Below are 23,877 nucleotides of genomic sequence, written 5' to 3' on the forward strand. Positions count from 1 at the left end.
CACTCGACGATAATCCACACTTGAAACTGTTGAAACGACGCACAAACACTGAAGATGGCGATGGCACAGGTGAACGATGGAGTGCGACTGTGAACACTGAACACTAAACATGACGGCACACACGAGACACTGATGGCGATGATCTCCACATGGAGCCCACCATTCAAAACTTTAGGATGTTGCTCCTAGATGGCAGAGTCCCGTTCACAGTTTAGTATGTGTGAAACTGGAAAAAGAAAACATATTATATTTGTTTGATGAAAACACGATAATCCTTTGAAATGTAACCTATAGTCACAGTGCATCGCCGTCGAGTAAATATTATGCAGGTTGGCATGACGTGATGACACAGTGATAGCCCTGTGATGCCTATGACGTAACAAGATGAGGATTGCTGGCTGAGCTGTATATAAAAACGCCACGCCCCTCTAACTGCTTAGTGTTGGGGCCTCCACACCGCGTCGTGTCTTTATCCGGTACGTGCTTGCATGCTGCAGGTATTCTTCATGAGGCATGTCGGATTATTTTATCGTTAATTCATTAAATTATTTTCAGTGATTAGCAGGTCTGCAGGTTAAGGTTGTTCAGTTCTTGTACAGATTCAGCTAAAAGATGAAAGTCCGCCTTAATCTCAGTATACAAACTAATAACCTCGTTAGGTGCAAATCAGCCAGTTTGCTCAACCCGAGGTGTACGTGGTGTTCCCCTTTAAATGAATGGAAACATATTGAAAACAAGTTTTTCTCTACTGCATAAAATACGTATGTAGATGGTGATTAAAATGCTTCTGGGTGTTGTCCCGCATCATTGTGTAAAATGCTTTAACGTTTCGACTGTATTAGAACGGCCTTCCTCAGGCCCTTAAGAAGTCGTTGGAATACAATCGAAACCTTGGTTTTACAAATTATAATTAAAGTATTTTATACAGTGACACAGGACAACACTCAGAAGAATTTTAATTATCATTATACCGACTGCGGAAGCTTAACAATACTACGAATAAACTGTTTTAAGCGCCAACGTACGTTATAATGAAACGAAAACTGAGAGGAAGTAGCTGTCTTCTTCCTCAGCATCGGAACAGTTTTAGTGAGTCAATCCACAACAAGGTCGATCAGTCCTTCGATAATAAGTCAAAATATGGCCTATTACAAAATATGCATTCTTCGTCTGGACCTTCGACTTATGAAAAACCTTGTAATTACTTTCGAGTCAGTCAAATCTTTCCTTGTGTCGATTTCTGCTTCTTCACCTTCTTCACGACTTACACATTTTGGTTCTTACCCATAAAAGTATTAGTTGAATTTTTCTTTCCTTCTTTCTCTTTCCTGCATTTTCTTCAGCTTCCATATAATGTTTGCGAGGACTGGTTGGTATTACTGTTTTGCTCTTTTTCCTGTTGGTGAATTTCCTTGAACTTTCTAGCAACTCACCCGTGATGGAGGCATTAGAAGCTTTGGCGACACAGAAATGACGACGACATACCAGAAATTCCAGCAACCGGAATCAATCCGTCCGATGGTATTTCCGCTGACCCAGGAACAGCTAGCAACTCATTTCGTAAGTCTGGAAATTTTTCGTTTGCAGAAGGCTGAGAAACTGTCTTGGAGCACCCTGGTTTGAGGGACATCGCCTTGAAATGTCTCAGCGCTGATACGTCCTCTTGTGATACTTTGCCTTGTGTTTCTCCTTTTCTTTCTAAACTGTGGTGCAAAATCGAGTTGACAGGTTCTGTCCCACATGTTGTACCTCCTTTTGCATCACAGAGCAAGTTCATCATACAGAGAAAAATCGCGCTTAGTCGAATTAATCACTTATACATTTCTTATTGAGTGACGTGTGTCTTCACAACACTGCTCCACGTCGAACCAACATCGGAGAAAATTCCAGAAAAACACGGAAAGGTTTAGAAGAAAAAAGAACAGGCATTCGATCATGAGGATTGTCTACAGCTTCCCGATATGGCGGCTGCTACTAATTTCGAGCTCTATCAGGCTAATGTCAACACTAGTCAGTTAAGGAGATCTGGAGGTACGAGGTTTGACCTACATATCCTGTTTTGCCCAGCTGCCAGAGAAATGCTGGAGACCCACAGAGAATGCACTATGTTACATTCATAATTTGTCGTTAAATTAAACCGCTTCTGTGGCTGGACTGAACAAAAAGCTGCATCGGACTGGGCGTGAGTAGACTTCCAGCAGAAATTGAAACGTTTGCTGTTGTCATTGACAAGTGTGTAAATCAGAATGTAGTCAGTAATTACGATTGTAGTCTGGCCATGACATGCCACACAAATATTTTAATTCTACCATAAAACCGGAACTTATATTCTCTTTGGTCACTTCGTTCTGAATCTTCTTGTTATGTCAGATTTTATTACGACAGTCCACGACTCAACTCTTCCAAATAGCCCTGTGACGCGACTAATCACTCGTTCTCTTAGTGCGATAGTCACACTGTGATATTAGTATACTGATTCTAATTTCATTTCAACAACTGTCAGAAACTGTTCTAGAAAAGAAACTGCCTGCGAAAGTCCTCTTCAAGTAATCGTTTTCTCTTTGCATTTCTACAACATGAAAGTACGGATTCCGATTTCGGGGAGGTCTGGCTGTTTGTTGTAGATAATTTTTCGTTTCATTTTTTTTATCTACATTCTTTCTGTCAATTCTCGCCAAAGGGACTTAATCTCTTTGTTTCACGGTGTAGTTACGAAGTTGCGTAGTGGAAACTGATGAGATACTTTCTCACTCAATGAAAGTGTGGTGTCCTCTAATAACTTTGTTTGGTCATAAGAATAATCATACAGGAGATTGCCTTATGACGCCTATGGTCACGAACTGTGATCACAATCGTAAATTCTTTGTTGTCTCTCAACGGTCTCGCTGTGCTCACGCCACGTTCAAGAACTACGAGGCTTGCTACATCCTACGAATTTATAACGTTAAATAAAGCCTATAGATATGATTACTAATGATGTCACAGGTTAGCACAATAGAGAACATAAACAAAGCATCCATAATATGCGTAGGATTATGTAATTTAACATTCGATACCCTCTCGAAACGATTAGATAAACTGTTATCACATATCAAGGTGGAATACAGCTTCACGTTCGACACAGCGAAAGAATGCGGAGGAGGGACAAGGATAATGTAACTCACACACACACACACACAGAGAGACACAAACATATTGGAGCATCCAAGCACACCATGAGGAAATGGGCAACCGTTACTTCTTCAACTGACCACCGCTAAACCATTCACACACTAAGCAGAGAAAGCAGAGGTGAGTATGGGAACAGAGTGCTTGGTCGCAAGACAGGATGAAATTAAGAAACTAGAAACGATAAGAAAGTCCCTACACATGTTGTTATATTGTTATTTTGATCACGTGTTACACGTTCAATAAGTGTATTATGTGATAGCTGTTCAAACGTGTGTTTGAATTTCTACGGGACAAAACTGCTGAGGTTCATGGACCCTAGACTTGCACACCGCTTAAACGAACTGAAGCTAATAACAACACACACACCCATACCTGAGGGAGGACTCGAACCTCCGGCGGGAGGGGCCGCGCAGTCAGTGACATGGTGCCTCTAACCGCGCGGCCACAACGCGCTGCTTAAGTGATAGCTATGAAATAAGGAACTCATGTTGTGTTTACACTAACTGGCTAAATGACAACTCATCTAGAAGGCACAGAAAAAGGAAACTGCAAATAAGTAAAGAATGGTCACTGAAGGTGTATTAAGTTTCACTTTGACAATACGTGGTGGCCTTATAGACAAAAGTATGAATTTCTGTAGTACAAGGTATCTGGTTAAAATGGTGTTACATTCGACAGAATAAATATCTCATCACTTGCGGTAAGATACATATTTAAGTTGGTAGGCAAGCAGTGCATGAAAACTGAAACACATTGTGTTATAGTCACTCAAGGTGGCAAGACTGAAAAGAATAAAGCGCATCACACTGAGTTACGCCCTAAAGGGAAAATAAGTAAAGTGTATCGTGAAGCACTTTCGCTAACGTAGCACCGCTGAAAGTAATAGATTAAGCACTATTACGTATTAAGGTTCCTCAGTACAAGGTGTGACGACGTACTTACAAAGCTGGGGAGAGCTGCGTTAACGGGAGTGGCAGAAAATTTACGTTAAATCACCAATTCTCAGCCGGAACCATCCCCCTTCTTCTCTGCCCTCACCCCCCACCCCACTGCCCAGTACAAGCTGGTCGCCGACCGGCTGACTATGTGTGGGCACACGGCTACTGCGTGGTGGAACGTTCCTGCTTGCTCTGTCGGAGTGAGGTCAGACAGCAGGTAGCGGTCGGGCAAGAAGGTAGAGATTCGCCAGGAAACCGAAGCTCCTGGACAATGGACGCTAAAAATTTGGCAGGGGGATCGACCGACTGGTGGGGTTTTGTTTGGGGGCCTTTACAGTGGTGTCATCAACCTTACATTGCGATGCGCCGAATGACAGTTCTGCTCTGACACTGACGACAACCATCTTCCAGTCTTATCCACCGGGTTAAGCTAGCGAAACTGATTGTCTCCGCTACTACCTCTGGCTGCCTGTGGAACATTTAAATGAATGCACTCTCACATTTTCAGCCATTAGTTATAACTCACACGGAAAATTAAGAAGAGGTTGGTGTTGAACAACAGGACAACTGAATGTATTAACTCGTACTTTCTCCCGAAATTCATAATTGAATTCACATGTCAACTCTGTACTGTGAGCACTTCTGGAAGCTTCATATTTGTGATATTTATGAAAGTGATCTGACTGACCCGTTTTTACACTCTGGGTGTGATTAAAGAATAGCACTCTAAGCCACACACTTTGTAGTTTCCGTATCTGAAGAGATATTATCCGCACGTAAATGTCAAAACAAAACTTTCCATGTTCTATGGTCATTCACTTTCCATTTAGCTGCGAGCAAGAAAATCCAGGACGAATATTTGTCTTGTTGACAGGTCTGAAGGAAGCAACTGCTGAACATGAGTGATTTCGTATGGGTAGAAATGCACGACGTTTCATAGGATTTTATGCACCATGCATGTCCAAAGTTTGAGCAATTCCACGTGCACTGCAAGTTTGCACTGCTGTGGTCACATCTTCGACAGACTGAGGCGTAGTGCCGTATACCGATCCCGCCTTGGAGGCGGAGAGCTGGTTAGTGATAGGAGGTGACGCGAGGCTGGACGCGAACGTAGTTTACGTATCAGCCGATAGAGGACAATACTGGATAGGGGGACTGTGATTTTAGTTTCGATTGTGCCCACCAGAGTGCACTAAAGCAATAAAATGTTTTTCATAAACTGTTCTAGTATTTTCATAAAGTGTTATTATGTCTTTTTGTGTATGCAAAACGTTATAAATGTGTTTTAGCAGTGTGAATGATGTGTGAGTGTGGTTTAAGGTTAATATTAAGATAATTGTTTAACGAGTTATGTAGTGGGATTTAGTGTGGGAACATTTCGAAGAAGTATGGATAAGGACGAAGGGGATTTTTGTAGAATAGACTTGTAAAGTAAGTTTATGGTAAAAGGAAAGTTAATTCAGGTATAAATAACAATGTTAACTAACTTAATGCATAAACAAAACTTCAGCATATTAGATAATTACGGCGGTAAAAAGTGCAGTCGTTAGGTTTACTATTTTGCGATTGGTTATTGATAAAAAGCGCGGACTGACGCAGGAGAATGTTGTTTTGCTATTGGCTGTTGAGTAAACTGACCAATCGTAAAGCAATATTCTTCGTGCACCTTTCTCTGCTGGTAGAGAAGACTTTATTCTAGAGAGGAGTAAGAGTCTAGCCAAGAAACATTACCGACGTGTGTAGTAGTAGTTCCGATGGAAATGATAACTTGCCGGATCTAGCAGTGTTTCATACACCAAAAGTGTTGTGCAGTGACGGCATAATTATTACGATGGGTGTGTAGAAATTCCGGAATATTAAGTGAATTTTGTGACGAGAAAAGACATAAAATCCGCGTGGCGTATTGAGCAGGTCGGTGTCTAAAAACTGTGACTCCATTAGGTACCGACAGACAATATTTGGCGAGCATTTCCATTAGAAATCAATCCGTATTTTGGTAGCTATTACGTTTTCGGATAATGCAACAGCATTAACTTGCTAACCTGAGTGAGAGGTATTGTGAGTGACTGTGTTAAGACTAGCAAGGCAGTGATACTTGTTCACCTAAGTTTCAGAATACAGAGAATAAAGAACAAAATTTCCAACCTTTCATTTAGTGTGAAAACTTTCTCAAACCTCAAATCACACACACCTCCAAACGTAGATTAGTGACTTTAATTGCAGCCTGGTTCACGCTTGGCTTCCCTACTGATGGTCTGCTGAGACAATGTTCACAGGTAGGTGCAGGTTCGTCGTAAGGACGGAAGGAACCGCGCAGGCCGCAAGATGTTGGATCAATTGCTTTCCTCCCTATGTCATATTGCACTTCAAAAGAGTCTATCATTCTTGATTTCGTTATTATTTTCTACTGACCTTTAACAGTCATCGCAACAGTGCCTTTTTTCGTACCGTTGAGGGCATGGGCACCCTCGTCTCCTACAAATAGGGGTCGCCAATCATGGGTAACTGGTTTCGTTGAAATTTGTAGCATATATTCATCAATGGAAAGATACCTCTAGCTGTAACAGTTTTTCGTGAAAAATCTCTAGATTTGGAACAAATCAAGGTAGAAGTTCCTTTGTAATGCCTAACCTGTCTGACTATTATGTCTCAATGTACCAGATACCGTGGAAGAACAGCGAACGATTTGTACATCTGATTTGAATTGTTTTAGATCGCTTGCTGATAGCGGGGAAACTTTTTTTTTTAATCAGAAAGAGCCAAAGCGGATCATTCATTTGCCGCAGTTTTTGCAGTATAGCCAAGTGTCTTCCTACTTTTTAAGGGAAAAGTGGTGTTAAAGTTATGGAAAAATACAGTTTTAGTTCATTTGGGTAAGTAAATTTAATTTTATACACAACAAAAAAAGTTTTGCATTAGCCCAGTTCCAAGAACTCATGAAGACAGACGTTCACTATGGGTATTGCATCACAGACACAGTCCCTGTGACTGTTGAGATATGTCATGTCACTAAACCCACCCAAAGATGTAAACAACCGTGCATGGGCAGCGCCTACTAAGGGAGACCGACAGACGATCAGTTCCAGTGATTCCGCCAGGAAGGAGGTACACGGTTCGTGATGTTTGTAGTTCAGCCATGCCTACACGGTCAATACCGTGGTTCGATCGCGTCCGCGTTGTTACTTTGTGCCAGGAAGGGCACAAGGGGAGTGTCCATGCGTCTCGGAGTGTACCAAAACGATGTTGTTCGGACCGGAACTGTTGGTGATACACCTCGCTCAAACCGCCCAAGGGCTACTACTGTAGTGGATGACCGCTACTTACGGATTATGGCTCGGAGGAATCCTGACAGCAATGTCACCTTGTGGAATAATGCTTTACGTGTAGGCACAGGACGTCGTGTTACGACTCAAACTGTGTGCAATAAGCTGCTTGATGTGCAACTTCACTCTCGACGTCTATGCCGAGGTTCATCTTCGCAAACACGACACAATGCAGCACGGTACAGATGGGCCCAATAACACGTCGAATGGAACGCTCAGGATCTCTTCACTGATGAGTGTCGCATGTGCCTTCAACCGGACAATCCCCGGAGACGTGTTTGTAGGCAATCCGGTCAGGCTGGACACCTTAGACATACTGTCCAGAGAGTGCAGCAAGGTAGATCTTCCCTACTGTTTCGGGATTGGCGTTATGTTGGGCCAATGTACGCCGCCGGTAGTCATGCAAGGCGTCGTAACGGCTGTAAGACATGTGAAGGCCATCCTCCGACCGATAGTGCAACTGCAACGATATCGGAAGCATATTGGCGAGGCATTCGTCTTCATGGACGACAATTCGCGCCCCCATCGTGCACTTCTTGTGAATGACTTCCTTTAGAATAACGGTCATTGCTCGACTAGAGTGGCCAGCATGTTCTCCAGACATGAACCCTATCGAACATGCCTGGGACAGATTGAAAAGGGCTGTTTATGGACGACGTAACCCACCAACCACTCTTAGCGGTCGACGCCGAATCGCCGTTGAGGAGTGGGACAATTTGGACCAACAGTACCTTGATGAACTTGTGGATAGAATGCTACCACGAATATAGACATGCATCAGTGCAAGAGGAACTGCTACTGGATATTAGAAGTACCGGTGTGTACAGCGATATGGACCAATACCTCTGAAAGTCTTGCTGTATGGTGGTACAACATGCAGTGTGTGGTTTTCATGGGTCATAAAAAGGGTGGAAATGATGTTTATGTTGAACTCTATTCCAGTTTTCTGTACAGGTTCCGGAACCGTCGGACCCAGGTGATGCAAAACGTTTTTTTATGTGTGTGTTTTGATACTAGCTATATCTGGCCACGCTCTGCTGTGGCTCAATCTGCTTAAATAGAAAAGAGAAAGCACACGTTTGTAACGTGCACGGGAATAGGATATGCCTTCTAATCTTCTTCTTTCCCCTCTACCCAAGCCACCATTCCCTGTATTCACCTCCTCCTTCCCGTTTTTCATTTCCTTCCATCCCTCTGTCCATCCCCTGTTCTTCACTCTCTGTAACCATGGCCAATATTTATTGTCCTTGAAAATTCAGAACCTGCAGTAGTATTCAAATAATAAACCGATTATCCATAAATACAACATTCCTGCTTGTTAACAACTTTTCACTAGTGTATATTTTATATACATACATTAAAGAGCATAATAGTATATCGTCTACATGTGCCTAAAAGTTTAAACATGTAAAACGTTTAAACGTTTATAACTGCAACTTCCCAGCTTGCTAACACCTTTTCACTAGTGTTTATTTTTCTATTTGTATCTGAGTGTTTATTACCGCAACTTGTAAAAATTTGAGGTGAATCCGAAAGGTTCATTTTGAGGTTTTTGGTAACAGTGTATGTACTAAAAACACACATATATTAAAGAATTATGTACTTAAAAACACGCCCATTTTAGAATTCTACGTTTTCTCAGAATTTAAGAGCTATCAGTCCAAAATGTCCGAAGATTAATGATTCTGAACATACCAACAAGACATTTGTTTAAACGTTTCCCCTTACATATAATATGTATTAAATATATACCAGATGGTGTTCTAGCAGATACACAAAAATATGTGCGTACAAGAAAGCAATGTTGTATGAGAATTTTGGCGCGCGCGATTAGCCGAGCGGTCTCAGGCGCTGCAGTCATGGACTGTGCGGCTGGTCCCGGCGGAGGTTCGAGTCCTCCCTCGGGCATGGGTGTGTGTGTTTATCCTTAGGGTAATTTATGTTAAGTAGTGTGTAGGCTTAGGGACTGGTGACCTTAGCAGTTGAGTCCCATAAGATTTCACACACATTTGAAATTTTTTTTTGTATCAGAATTTTAAAACAATCCGTGAAGAACTTCCGGAGATTTGAGATTTTAAAGAAACGAACATCAGCGTTTGTACTTATACAGAAACTATAAATGCTCCTAATGGTAGTCACGTAATGTTTTTGGCCGAATGCTTCTTTGAAATTTTGATAAAACGTTGCATTCGACTGCACGTGTGTTTTTACATATCATTTTTTTTAAAGATATGTAATTTAAAAAGTGTATGTAATTGTATATGCATATCTAAATTAATAAATGTAGTACATGATTTGTCGTAAATTAATAATGGGAAAACGTTGACACAAAATTTCAAAAAGAAAACACCTGAAAACAAGCCTGATCCGTAAAAACACGCCTTTATTAAACGTAACGTTATGTCAAAGTTGTTTACACGGTTCGTAGACTGATAGAGCACGTTAATTCCCTACTGGAGATTAAACGAAGAAAGTAGTGGCAAGTACGGCATCCGCTCACAATAAAATAAATTTGTCACATAATAAATAACTGTAGTCGACATGAACACTAGGATGGAAGAGAGAGATTGACGAATATAAAAAAAATTTCTATCACAAGGATATCGGCATTTCAAAATCCGAAGCAATCAGTTGACTACTTTCGGAGATACATGAGTTTGAACAAACAAACACTTAAATCTTTCTTTATACAGAGATAATGATGAAATTAAAATAGGAATGCACGAAATAAACGAACGAAAACAAATATTCACGTTGTTTCCATAACAATCGATTGAAAATGTGCACGGTATTGAAATGGCGATATCCTTGCGATATAAAGAATTTTTGTATTGGACAATCTCTATCTTCTCTCCTAGTGTTCACGCCGACTAAAATGATTTATTATGGGACTAATTTATTTTATTGTAATTTCGTGAGCGGCTGCCATACTTGCCATTACTTTCGTCATTTAATCTCAGGGACGGAATTAATGGGCGCTATCAGTCTTCGAACATGTGTCAACGTTTGTGTTATGGTATTTTAATTGCCTGTATATCTCATTTTTACGAGGAGCAGAGTTGTCACCACTGGGGCATTTGCTTAAACAGGCATGGAGAACTGCCCAAAAGCAAATCAATGATCCTTAATTCATAGTGTGTATTCATTCCTCCTTGTCTGTTAAACAAGGTGTCTAAATTACCAGAATTTTTTTGTTTGGCATTGTTTCCTCAAAAATTACGTCTATTAAAAGCACAAAATATTACGGACTGTTGAAACAAAAGCCAAAACAAGTGGCGGGCGCATTTTGCAATGACGAACATCTGTACCAAATTCCATCCAGATCCTTCAGTTACAATTTCGAGCCTCCCCTTGTGAGAACGAATTACCATGCGTATAGGACCGCGTAGAAAGGAAAATATTTTCAGAGCAGAGTACCTTGCAACGGCACACATAAGAGAAGCAAAGCTCTATCCATACAGATATTCAAAAACAGATTAGGACACACTTCATCAAACTAAACTAGTTACAACGATGCACCCAAATACAAAGGACTATATTTTGCACCATGAAACACAAGCAATGTGATAGAACAGACCAAAGGTGTATTGCCGACGCTTGGTGGCCAATGATGATAATATTTTGGCGAGCAACCCTGTCGTCATCATCAGGGAGAAGGTAAAGAACTGCTTGACAAATAACTTTTACAAGCCCTTAAAGCTAGGATAATGCCATGAAAGATACATTACGTTCACAGTATGTACTCACTGTATACTTGAATACGTGTTTTGACCAAAGAATTATATCAGTAAATATATGGACCTTCACCACAAAGATGATTCATCCTACATGATCAGGAGCCACGTTAATTCCTGTTTTCATTTCCCAAGTAAAGCGCACGCACGCATTAAATCTAACTAGTTATAATGTAACGTCGGCCGATGACGCAATTTTTTTTATATCTCATATAAGTCACTTATTAAAAGCTATTTATCCTGTGCAGTTACCGAAATGAAGCACTGAAAATATGTTCCAGAAAGCAGCTATGGCGCCAATAATTCTTTACGATTACGACGCGAGCCCTCCGTGCAACCTACTGCGTATTGTAGCCCACCTGGTTGGTGAAAGTGAAACTAAATGACGTCATACAAGAACTGGCTACTACTGAAATGACGCAGGTACGTTTAGTGCTTTTTACTGTTCCAAACTACACAGAATACATGAAATCTTGAAAGTAGCTCCTGTTTTGGAAATTAACCCTTAGACACAAGTGCATGCGGTTCCTCGTAGGAAATTGTGTTAGTTTACAGAGAAATTCCTGTGATATTCATAAAAAGCACTCCGTCTTCAGGCCACAAGGTGGCCCACCGGGACCATCCGACCGCCATGTGTTCCTCCGTTGAGGATGCGGATAAGAGAGGCGTGTGGTCAGCACACTGCTGTCCCAGTCGTGACAATGGTTTTCTTTGACCGGAGCCGCTACTATTAGGTCACTTGGCATCACGAGGTTGAGTGCACTCCGAAAAATGGCAACAGCGCATGGCGGCTGGATGGTCAACCATCCATATGCCGGCCACACCAGACAGCGCTTAACTTCGGTGATCTCACGGGAACCGGTGCATCAACTGCGGCAAGGCCGTTGCCTCTGTGATATTCATAACGTTACGTAATGGAAAAGTAATGTTTCATAAACACGGGGGAAAAGATTAAAATACTATGTGCTTTCTTGTATATGTTACACAAATTTAGATAACCAGATAGAAATCAGTATTTGCACTTAAACATAAAATTACATATTAAATGTTCGTAGTACGACACCACAGTGCAAGTAAAGGTCTAGTTTTTCCAGTGAAAAGCATGGAGAAATAAGAAAATGAGTTTAAGGTTTTACGATGAGCTACATTATAACAATCAAGTTATATAGTTAGTTCTGAATCTTCATAACCCCTAATATCCTGTGAAAGCTTGTTTCTTTTAGTTCCGTCATTGCAATGATAAACTACTGCAGATTTTCCGTCTCATGTAAGGTACAATTAATTACTTTTCTTCATTCAAATGCTTTTTAGCACCTCCACTGCTATCGTGAGTATTTAATAGCATTATCCAACAAACATTTAGGCGGAGTTAGGAGTTGTAATTATACAATATATCGACAGTTACTTATAGTGGAAATTGTCGCACAGACGAAGGCGACAGTTTTGAAAATAACATTTCTATGGAATAAACGTTACTAAATGATAAAATATTATTTACGTCATGGATCAAACCAACAAACATAAATACTGTCAACGAAACTCTGTGATACGCTTCTCTGAATATGCGAAAGGTGTTAAGCAACGTGTGGAACGAACAAATATAACACAGTAATTCTATTTGCTTCATAATACGCAATTATGTGAAAAATGATTAAAAGCTTTGAAAATTGCAAGTGGTGTAAAAAATAAAACTGATGAAAGCTTTTCACATACAGTTGCGTGGAATTTTAAGTAATTCAGAGAGAAAAAAAGAACATTCTCTTTATAAATTAGTGTAAAATTGTACTATAATTCAGATTATATAGTAGCTACCTCTGAGTGAGGTAAATCTTACGGTTCCATTTCAGTAAGTGGAAGAATATTTCTGAAGCTAATTTTTTCGTAAGCACTTAACTTGGACGTTAACCCTGGGCCGGTGAACATGCGAGAAAGAGTCCCACACATTCGTCGAACATGCCATACTCTAACAGTACTAGAAACATTTATCATCGTATTTCTTTTACTTACCGATTTATTCATCCTACCAAGATTAAGACTATCGGGTCCTCTCTGAACCCTAACAGGCATTTTTTCATTACGTTAATTACGATAAACACGTTATAGAAGATCTTGAATCTAATATAGAATCAAACATTTAGAAATAAGAATAATATAAAAGAGCCGTAGTCTTTGCCAAGGCACATGACCTGCTTGACTCTTAGAGTGCAGATAGCCGCGCTGCAATATCGTAAGGACACCTTTGAAGAGGCCAACGTCAGTGCTGTTCCTGAAATGGGGCAGCAGCCTTTTCAGTAGTTATAGGGCCAAAAATTTGTGTGATTAACTGGTCTGGCTTGTAACATCGGCCAACATGACCTTTCTGGACGGGTACTGCGAACGGCTCAAAGTAAGTTAAAAGCCCAGCCGTTGCTTTTCTGGAGGGGATGAAGTTCTGCTTCAAGGTTAACTTATGATAGCATTCTCTTGCGTAAAACATTCCGATGCTAAAACAGTCCTGAGATCAGATCTCAAGGCGTTACTCGGGATAATGTTGTCATCAGGAAAAAAACTGGCATTTTGAGGATTAGATCAATTAATATGGTAGGTACGTTAGAAAATTTAAAAAGGGAAATGGATAGGTTGAAGTTAGTGGGAATTAATGAAATCCTGTAACAGGATGAACAGGTCTTCTGGTCAGTTAAATATGGGGTTATAAATATAAAATTAAATAGGAATAATACAGGATTCCGTCGATAATGAATAAGAAAATGGGAATGCGGGTAAGCTGCTGTGAACAGCACAACGAAAACATTATCGTAGTGAAGACAGACACGGAACTAACACCAACGACTGTAGTACACGTTCACATGCCAACTAGCCTTGCACATGATAAATTGAAAGAATATATGATGAATAAATTATTGATATAGTTAATGGAGAGGAACATTTAATTGTCAAGGGTGCCTGATGTAAGAATTCATTAACTGGAAGAGGATGAGAAGGAAAGATAGTACGATAATGGACTGGGGACGGGGGAGGTGAGGGAGAAACGAAAGAGGAAGCCACGTAGTAGAAATTTTTACAGGGCCTAATTTAATCATTACTAACACTTTAATAAGCATGACGGAAGGTTTTATACATCGAAGAGATCAGAAAGCGCTGGATGGTTTTAGATTGAACTCGTAATGCTAAGGCAGAGATTTGGAACCAGATTTTAAACTGTAATATCTAGGAGCAGATGTGGAATTTGACGATAATTTATTTGTTTTAAGATGGGGATTACAACTAAAGGAACAGTAAAAAGGTAGGAAATTGAGTAGGTAGGATCTATATAAGTTGAAGCAGCATAGGTCGTTTAGAGTTCCAAGCGGAGAATTAGGCAACGTCTGAGTGTAAAAGCGGAAAGGAATACAGTAGAAGACGAATGATTAGCTTTGAGAGATGAAATAGTGAAGGCAGTTGGGGATTACATAGACTACAAGAAAGATCTAGTGCAAATCCTTGGATATCGCAAGAGATACTAAATATAATTGATTGGAAATTTGTGGTAAGGTCTTATGGGACCAAAGTGCTGAGGCCATCGATCCCTAACCCTACACATTACTTAATCTAACTTAAACTAACTTACGCTATGAACAACACACACAATGCCCGAGGGAGGACTCGAACCTCCGACGGGGTGATCCGCATTGCCCGTGACAAGATGCCCTGACCGCCCGGCTACCCCGTGAGGCAAATATAAGTGATGAAAGGGAAATATAAATTACCAAATGAATTCGGCGATAAGGAATATAGTGGTCAAAAAAAAAAAAAAGTAACTGATAGTGCAAACTGGCAATGCAGGATTGACGGTAGGAGAGATGCAAGGTTGTAGAAGTATACATTAGAAGTATATATTGCTTTGGAAGAAATAGATACGACCTTTATGGGAACGCTAGATACCACTTGCAGGAAAGTTAAGAGACATGTGGAGAAAAGAGATTCAGCTGATTGAATGCCAAGAGCTCAGATGGAAAGAGAGTACTGAGCAAGAAGGGGAAAGCCGAAAGGAAATACACAAGGGCTATTTAAATAAAATCTACTTGAAGGCAAGAAGAAGTGGATAAAGGTGAGACTGGATATATGAAACTATGAGAAAAATTTGACAGAGCTCTGAAAGACAAAGTTGGAACAAGGCCCCTTCAGAAGGCTTACGATCAGATCTACTGGTTCAAATGGTTCAAATGGCTCTAAGCACTATGGGACTTAACATCTGAGGTCGTCAGTCCCCTAGACTTAGAACTACTTAAACCTAACTGTCCTAAGGACATCACACACGTCTGTGCCCGAGGCAGGATTCCAACCAGCCACCATAGCAGCAGCGCGGTTCCGGACTGAAGCACTTAGAACCGCTCGGCCACAGCGGCTAGCGTATATACCGGTATCCTAGCGTGAGAGAGTCATGACAAAGCTATTCCACTAGTATGCAAGACGCATGAGACAAACGAAATACCTTCAAACGTCAAGAAGAATGTGATAATTTCAATTCCAGAAGAAGCAGATGCTGTCAGGTGTGAATATTACTATATTAGTTTAATAACTGGTTACAAAATACTGACGCGAATTATTTCCCAAAGAATGGTTAAACAGGTACTAGCCGAAATCGAGGAAGATCAATCTGGATTCCCCAGAAATATAGGAACTGGCGAGACACTAATGGTCCTATGACTTAACTTATAAGCTGGGTTATAGAAAGGCAAATTTACGTTTATAGCTTGTTTAGACTTAGAGAAAGCTTTTGACAGTGTTGACTGGAGTACGATCTTCTAACGTTCAGGGAAAATAAATAAAAACTTTGCCATCTGCAGATGACATTCTATTTCTATCAGAGATGGCAAACTGATTTGAAAAGTGAAGCTTCCTCGCTGATTAAAACTGTGTGCTGGACCGAGACTCGAACTCGAGAGCTTTGCCTTTCGTGGGGAAGTGCCCTACCATCTGAGTTACCCATGCACGACTCACGACCCGTTCTCATAGTTTTAATTTCGCCAGTACCTCGTCTCCTACTTTCCAAAGATTGTTGAACCCAATGGCTAGAGTCTGGAAAGGAGGATATAAAATGAAAGTCAACAAAAGTAAAATAAGGACAATTGGGTGTACTCTAATTAAATAAGTTGATGCTGGGGGAATGACACATTAAAAGTGGTATATTGAGTTTGATATTTTTGACGATGGTCGAAGCAGAGGGGATATAAAATGTATCCCGGCAAATGAAAGGAAAGCCTTTCTAAAGAAGAGAGATTTGTTAACACTGAATATAAATGTAAATGTCAGGAAGTCTGTCCTGAATGTATTTGTGTGGAATATAGCCTCGTTTGAAAGTGATAAGCAGATCAGAAAATTAGAGAACTGAAGCTTTGGAAACTTGATGGTACCGGAGAATGCGGAGGAATACATAGTTAGATAGCATAGCTAATGAGGAATTGCTGAACAGAATAGAGGAGAAAAACAATTTATGACGTAACTAGATTAAAAGAAGCGAATTGTTGATGGGACACATTCTCAGAGAATCGTCGATGTGGTAATGGAAGGAAGTTCGGGGAATAGAGAGAAAGAGCAAGTTATTCTTCATTTGGATTTGCAGCTCCTTGTGTCTACCGTGTTTGCAGTTAAAATTGTAGGATGTGAGGTCTGCCAGATTAAACAGAACACCCATCTACAAACAGACCTACACATAAGAACTAAACACAATAAAACAAATAGCGGTAGAAATTAGTTATAATACCCATATGGTAAACAAGTTAAATCAAAAAATATGTACACAGTACAATGACCACACACATGTCATAGTAGAGCAACAACACACACACAAAACCAAATGGCACATGCTCACCTACAATAACAAGATTGTTCAAAGAATAGACAACAGATTATAGAAACGGGGACTCCAAATAGGATGCAGAACAGAGAACACAACACCGAACCAGATCAGAACTCAAGAAACATCCATGGATGGATTTAATAGATCAGGAACATATGAACTCACATGTAACACTTGCCAGTCAGTGTATATAGGACAAACCTGCATAAACTTCAAAACCAGATATTCAGAATATCTCAGAGCTTTAAAAAGCAATAGTTCCCATAGCATATTTGCTGACCACCTTATAGACCACAACCACCACCCAACTACAGTAGAAACAGACTTAAGAATATTAAAACCCAGTCACAGCCTATACAGCAAACTGACTACTGAGGAAAACTTCCACAAACAGAAGGCAATAGCAGAAGGAAAACAGGTCATAAATGGATACACAACACTCTGCAAGGACACACTATTTAAGACATTAAAGGAACTTTCCAAAATAGACAACACAAACATATATATTCTACCACCCGCGCACCCACCCACCCACCCACCCACCCACCCACACACACACACACACACACACACACACACACACACACACACAAAGATAAAATGTATGCAAAATTCAAATTTGGGGCCGAAATCTCTGGCGAACAAATGAACACTGACACGCCTGTGACATACAACAACCACAATTACACTGTGTTTTGGTGAAGTGTACAGTGGTTTTACGACCTTATTTGTGAAAATACGTGTTATATTTACATGAACATCACGAGACCTGGCCATGTGGCTGAGAATAAAAGGGCTTGCCACATGAAAACGCAAGTAAAAACGCATATAGGCGCGAAATATCACGACAAATTAAATTATGTTTTAGATCATATGTTAACTCCTAACAAAATTTCTCATTAACATCGTTCGTTTGCAGATGACAAGCTACCTGTAATAAATAATAGACAAGTGGTTCGGAAAAATCATGCACACCAAGTGTAAAGGTATTCAAAAAAATGAAACGAACTATGTCTGAACTAAATATGTACGTAATTTTGTAATCATTTAATATAAATGTTCACATTTCACGATAAATAAAACGGAAACCCACTGATTTTGGCACAGTGGTGTGACACATGTTTGGGTACTTGGAAAATACGGTGTTTTGCATAACTGGCGGACGTGACATCCTACAAATAGAAACAGCAAGAGACGAAAATAGTAATGATGTTCACATGAATGTAGGGCGCAGTAGTTACTTGGAGATGAAGAGGCTTGCAGACGAGAGAGTAGCGTATAAATCTGTATAAAACCAATCTTTGGGCAGAAGACCCCGACAGTGATGAGATAAATGTATTTATTTGTTCAGAAGATTATAGGAGACGAAAATTTAATTTTGATGGGTGGCTGAAATTCCATAATAGATAATGACGCGAAAGAAAATAGTATAGGAAAATAAAATTGAGAAGAGGTATGAAAAACTAATCCACTTGTTAGATTGCGCATATATCAGAATTTTATCATTGCAATCACATGTTTTAAGAATTAATAGGTTGTATACTTGTAAGAGACCTGAAGATATTGGGAAGTTTCAGAATCATTATATACAAGTAACACAGAGATTTCGCAAACAGAATTTAAATATTTCAGGGGGAACATGTGTACAGTGGCCACAATGTACTGATTATGAACTGCATACAAAACCTGGCTAAGTACAGAACGATGTAATGTTAAAAAGCTGGAAAGTGGACGTACTGAAAAAAAGAAAGGGTGGTGTTATGAGCCCAATGGCACCATTAATCGATGACTGATTGAAACAGAGGAATGGCAAACAAAAAGATACGAATGGATAATTTCGAGAGATGAAACAAGCAAAACGACCAGTCCCAGCCGAAATCGCTGGATAACAAAGGGGATATTTAATCTAATTACAAGAGCAGAAAATTGAAAAAAAATGTAGCAAATGCGGCAGACAAAGAGAATACGAAAATCTAAAACAGTGAAACTGACAGCTAGTGCAAAATGGCAAAGCGGGACTAGACAACTCATGCAAGCCTGTAGAAATGGACATGACCATGAGAAAGACAAATGTTACCCACAGAAAAGCTAAGAAGACCTTTGGAGAAGAATGAAGCAACTCTATGAATATTAGAAGATCAGGTAGTATGCCTGTACTTAGCAGTGAAGGTAACGCAGAAAGACGGAAGGACTGTTGGCCTGTCTATTCTGGAAACAAACTTGAAAAACTTTATTATAGAACGAGAAGAGGAAGTACATGAAATATGAATTATCAGACTTCGAGGATAATTTGACAGAGCACTAAATGCTTAAATTGAAACAACGATTCTGGAGGGGGAGGAAGCCAAGATAAAAATATCCCAAATGGGGCATTTTAGGGACGGGGGAGAGGCGACATGGAAGGGAGAGGAAGAAAACCACAAACTTTAAGAGGAATGCAATAACTTCTATTTAACAAACAGTTGTGAATATTACCAAAAATCTGTTTAAGGACTCACTGTTGGAATGTTTTAGAATACGCACTGACTAAAGACAAACCTACATTCACAGAAAATTTTGGTTGAAACAACCCTTTGAATTTCTGGGGAAACAGGCATATAATAGAGAGAGCGAAAAGTTATCTATTGCTTGTATAGGCACCACACTGCTCTTACCATATTCAAAGGACATGAAGAAGGTAGACTTGTTGCAAAAAGGAGGAAATGTTGTTCCCTTTTCAGGGAGACAAACTCAGGAAATCGTGGTTTATTGATGACACAGTAATACTGTCTGATACAACAAAGCAATGAACTGGATAAGCAATTGAACGAAACTAACAGTCTTGAAAGGAGTCTACAGACGGATATCAACAAAAGTATAACACAAGTAATGGAAATGTACTCGAATTGAATGAGGTCATTAGGTTATAAAGAGCGAAGCGTAATTACTAATACAACCTACCCAGAAAACATGACATCTTTCATCACCCAATTCTGCCAAAATTAATTGATATTAAACAGCTGAATAGACGAATTTTCCACGCCAATGTTTCTTTAGATTTCGATTTCTCGTTAAATCTACGTTAGAAACTTTTTAAATATTTTCTGTACTTTCTTTAATAATTTCATAAACGATGTGCATTGCGTTGTTTTCTTAAAGAAAAATAAAGCGTAAATGGGTAATTAAGATGAAATAATATCCTCTAGTGTAACATGATGTGCAGTACCATAGTTACATGCTGCTCTGTGTTCTTTCAGAAAAATCCGCAGCGCACAATTCCGACGCTGGACGACAACGACTTAATTCTTGCTGAAAGATTACTGCAAACATAATCTGATAACACACGCGAAAGGATTAGTAATGGTGAACTCGCTGGTAAAGACATTCAACAGTCTGGAACTGGTGACATAATTACTGAAAAAAAAGCGACGTTTCAGTCATAAGGGAAACGGCCCCGTAATTGTTCAAATGATTATTTTAAAAAGTAATTTCTTTTTTCGACAGAGTCACAATAATTTAAGTTCCAGATTCCCACTTTCAGCCGTCATCGACCTTCTTCAGATTATAAGACAGATGCTGTAGTTCTCTCCAACCACTGAGGAAACCACATCGTCACTGAAACATTCCTATTGTGTTATGCGTTTGCCTACCGAGATTGTAAAAACGAATTAATTATTCATTTAAACTTTTTTGTTTTATGTTTCTCTCAGCAGATTTCCAGGTTCGTCTATGTTTTAATTTTTTGGGTTCTGTACCTCAATCGGTAAAATCGAAAATCTTAGAGGGTAACTTTGTTGTGCGTGTGTCCGTCTGTCTGCTTGCCTGTCTAACCGACGACTAAAACCGCTTTTCCTCAGGTGAGGGTAGATGTATCAAGTTGAAATATATGTCTACGGTCCCATGGTGGTGTAAAAAAATAAATCTTCGTAGTCAGTGCATAAAAGGCACTGTCATTTATATAATATATTTTGATACTCGCAAATTTAGTCATCGAAACCTATGGGGTACATCGTGTTGACTCGGAATCATTAAATTTTGCAAGAAGCAATTTTTCACAGTACAACCACAGGAAAAATCCAACATATTAATTTGTAATTACATTGCCCCCCTACACAAAAAATTTTCATTTGTTATCTGACTGCCTGTCCGTTCAGCTGTCTGTTAAGACCCTCTTTCTCAGGAACTGGTTGACAGTAAAAGTTGAAATTTATGTTACGTACTAAGATCTCAGTTCTCTTGCCAGTATAATAAATGTAGGCTCCAAAGTCTATACAATTACGTTATATATTTTGACACTCGCCAACTCAATCACCAAAACCTATGGGATATTTCCCGTTGACATTGAACCATGAAATTTGGAAAGAAACCAGATTTCACATTACAAATGAAGAGGAAGAAGCATTGATTTGTTAGTGCATCACACATTTTCTCATTTGCTATTCGACTTCAGTTTTAAAGCATTCTCGATAGTCTTGGTGTTCCCGGGACCAATACTTTGTCAGTTTCAATGTCGATAACAGACATAAATCTTTTATAATTTATATACCCGCTATGTATGTACAGTCTGTGTACATAATTATTTTTGCACAGAACCCTCAGTGCGCTAGTTCTACTCCCAACTGGCCCTTTTTTCTGACTACAAGGCCCGGTTGTTCATTTTGCACTGCTTAGAGCACTTGGTACAAGAAATGCACAGTGCTAGAGCGCAATAATCTGTAACACAATTATGCCCGAAATATGTTTGTTGTTTACGGTTGCCAGTTTAGTGTGTCGAATCACTAATTGTAACAGACACCGGTATGTAAAGTGAGACGCCATCTCTGTTACTTCACTCTGGACTACAGTCTTCTCCTCGAAGATTCGTTTGATGCAGGTCCCCAATGCACCTCTCGTGTGCAAGCATCTCCCTCTCTGCAGAACTTGTAAGTAGGCTGTTTAGGTTTTTTTATTGGTAACGCCGCCGCCACGTAGCGCTCTGTATGAAAATCACTGGCTGTGCCGTGTGCAGTCTGTGGCTGGTTTGCATTGTTGTCTGCCATTGTAGTGTTGGGCAGCGGCAGCTGGATGTGAACGGCGCGTAGCGTTGCGCAGTTGGAGGTGAGCCGCCAGCAGTGGTAGATGTGGGGAGAGAGATGGCGGAGTTTTGAAATTTGTAAGACTGGATGTCATGAATTGCTATATACATTATGACTTTTGAACACTATTGAGGTAAATACATTGTTTGTTCTCTATCAAAATCTTTCATTTGCTAACTATGCCTATCAGTAGTTAGTGCCTTCAGTAGTTCGAATATTTTATTTAGCTAGCAGTAGTGGCGCTCGCTGTATTGCAGTAGGCTGAGTAACGAAGACTTTTGTGAGGTAAGTGATTTGTGAAAGGTATAGATGAATGTTAGTCAGGGCCATTCTTTTGTAGGGATTATTGAAAGTCAGATTGCGTTGTGCTAAAAATATTGTGTGTCAGTTTAAGCACAGTCATGTGTAATTGTTCAAAGGGCACGTTTCAAACTATTGCAACCTACATTCTCTATGACCTGCTTGCTGTAAGTAATTCTTCCTCTCGCTACAAATTTTATCCGCCACACTTCTCTCTGAACCATGTTTTTATTCGCTGATGCCCCAGAAATCTTTTTAATAGTTACGTTCTGTCATTATATACTTTCCTCGCCAGTCAGTTCAGTATACATTTGTTAGTTAACCTATGCCTTTAAGACTTAGCCCTTTTCTGTGGTACCACATTTCAATAGCTTCTAACCTCTTCTTGCCTTTCCCCCTTATTTCACAAGTTTCACTCCCATTTAAGGCTACATTATAGGCCAATACTATTCAAAAATACTTAACAACACTCACATATGGTGCCTTTGTTCTCCTCCAATTCTGTGTAGTATTAACCACACAGTCTTGCCACTTATAGTTCAAATTGTTGTTTGTATTCTTCACTGTTCGGACATTTATATTTGCTGACTTTATGTTTGTGAATATCGTTCCATAATCCTAGCAGCCGCGCTTCATTTCTAGTAAGATAATTCTCCGTTTATGACACCCCTTTCCCTCTTTTTGGTACATGTTTGCACGAAAGACATTGCAAATGCAAGCCGAGTATGAGCTTCATCACCCACCTATGTGCCTGATCTACTTGTAATGTCTCACACCCAGGCTAGGATACGGTATTGAATTTTATAAGTTAATGTTTAATTCTAAATTGCTTTTCAGATTTTATCACATCAGTAGTATTTTACTAAAAATTTATGCTGTTCTTTACTTCTTTTTTCTGTACTTGGCAACTGTATTTTCCAATTTGTCAGTGACATAGATACACAGGCTATGATTTACAGAAATATTTGCGAAATGTTTACTGCTTAACATTACAATTCTTTTTTTAACATGTTTCTTACAATAATTAACCTTACAAAATATTCGGAAATTTATCTATCTTTCAGAACGTCGATCATGACCATCACGTTCTGTTGTATATTATGATCGTGATGGGTCTGTATTGTTCTTATAGCTGTATCGTGAGATCATCACCCGTTATAACGTATGCCAAATGTAAATACATATACGTATGAAAGAAATTATTTCTAGGTATCTGGCACAAAATTAATTTCTTTTTGCAATGCATCATTCATTCTAGTGACGGGCTACTCTTGGCCCACCATGACATCCCCCTGAGGCACGTAAGTCAAGGATGCTACTGAATATATGATATATAAAAAGATTCGATCACCCAACTTTTGTTACAAGACTGACAGAGAAATTCGTGAGCCTTTAACATTACCAAAAAAAAAAAAAAAAAAAAAAAAAAAAGACTTCGCTGAGGGATTTGTAGTTCGTGGAAGAATGGTTTCCTTTGAAGATTGTGATTTGCTTAAGAAAGGTAATGCAGGAGGCATG

At 39.6% G+C, this 23,877-nt stretch overlaps 1 protein-coding gene across 2 annotated transcripts in view; it reads left to right on the plus strand.

The window, feature by feature from the left end:
* The first annotated feature begins 440 nt into the window (after positions 1-440).
* LOC126336884 (glutathione S-transferase D6-like) overlaps positions 441-23,877 on the plus strand; it is an 81,636-nt gene continuing 58,199 nt past the window's right edge. Inside the window, exon 1 of one of the 2 annotated variants that reach the window (XM_050000995.1) lies at positions 441-476. Coding sequence is in view for 1 of the 2 variants with exons in the window: in XM_050000992.1 (XP_049856949.1) it covers positions 489-497 (9 nt within the window). In the remaining variant the exon portion in view is untranslated. Of the gene's footprint in view, positions 498-23,877 lie in introns of both variants that reach the window. The other variant, XM_050000992.1, reaches the window with a different exon arrangement.

The sequence above is a fragment of the Schistocerca gregaria genome, chromosome 2, assembly GCF_023897955.1.
Source record: "Schistocerca gregaria isolate iqSchGreg1 chromosome 2, iqSchGreg1.2, whole genome shotgun sequence".
Lineage (NCBI taxonomy): Eukaryota > Metazoa > Arthropoda > Insecta > Orthoptera > Acrididae > Schistocerca > Schistocerca gregaria.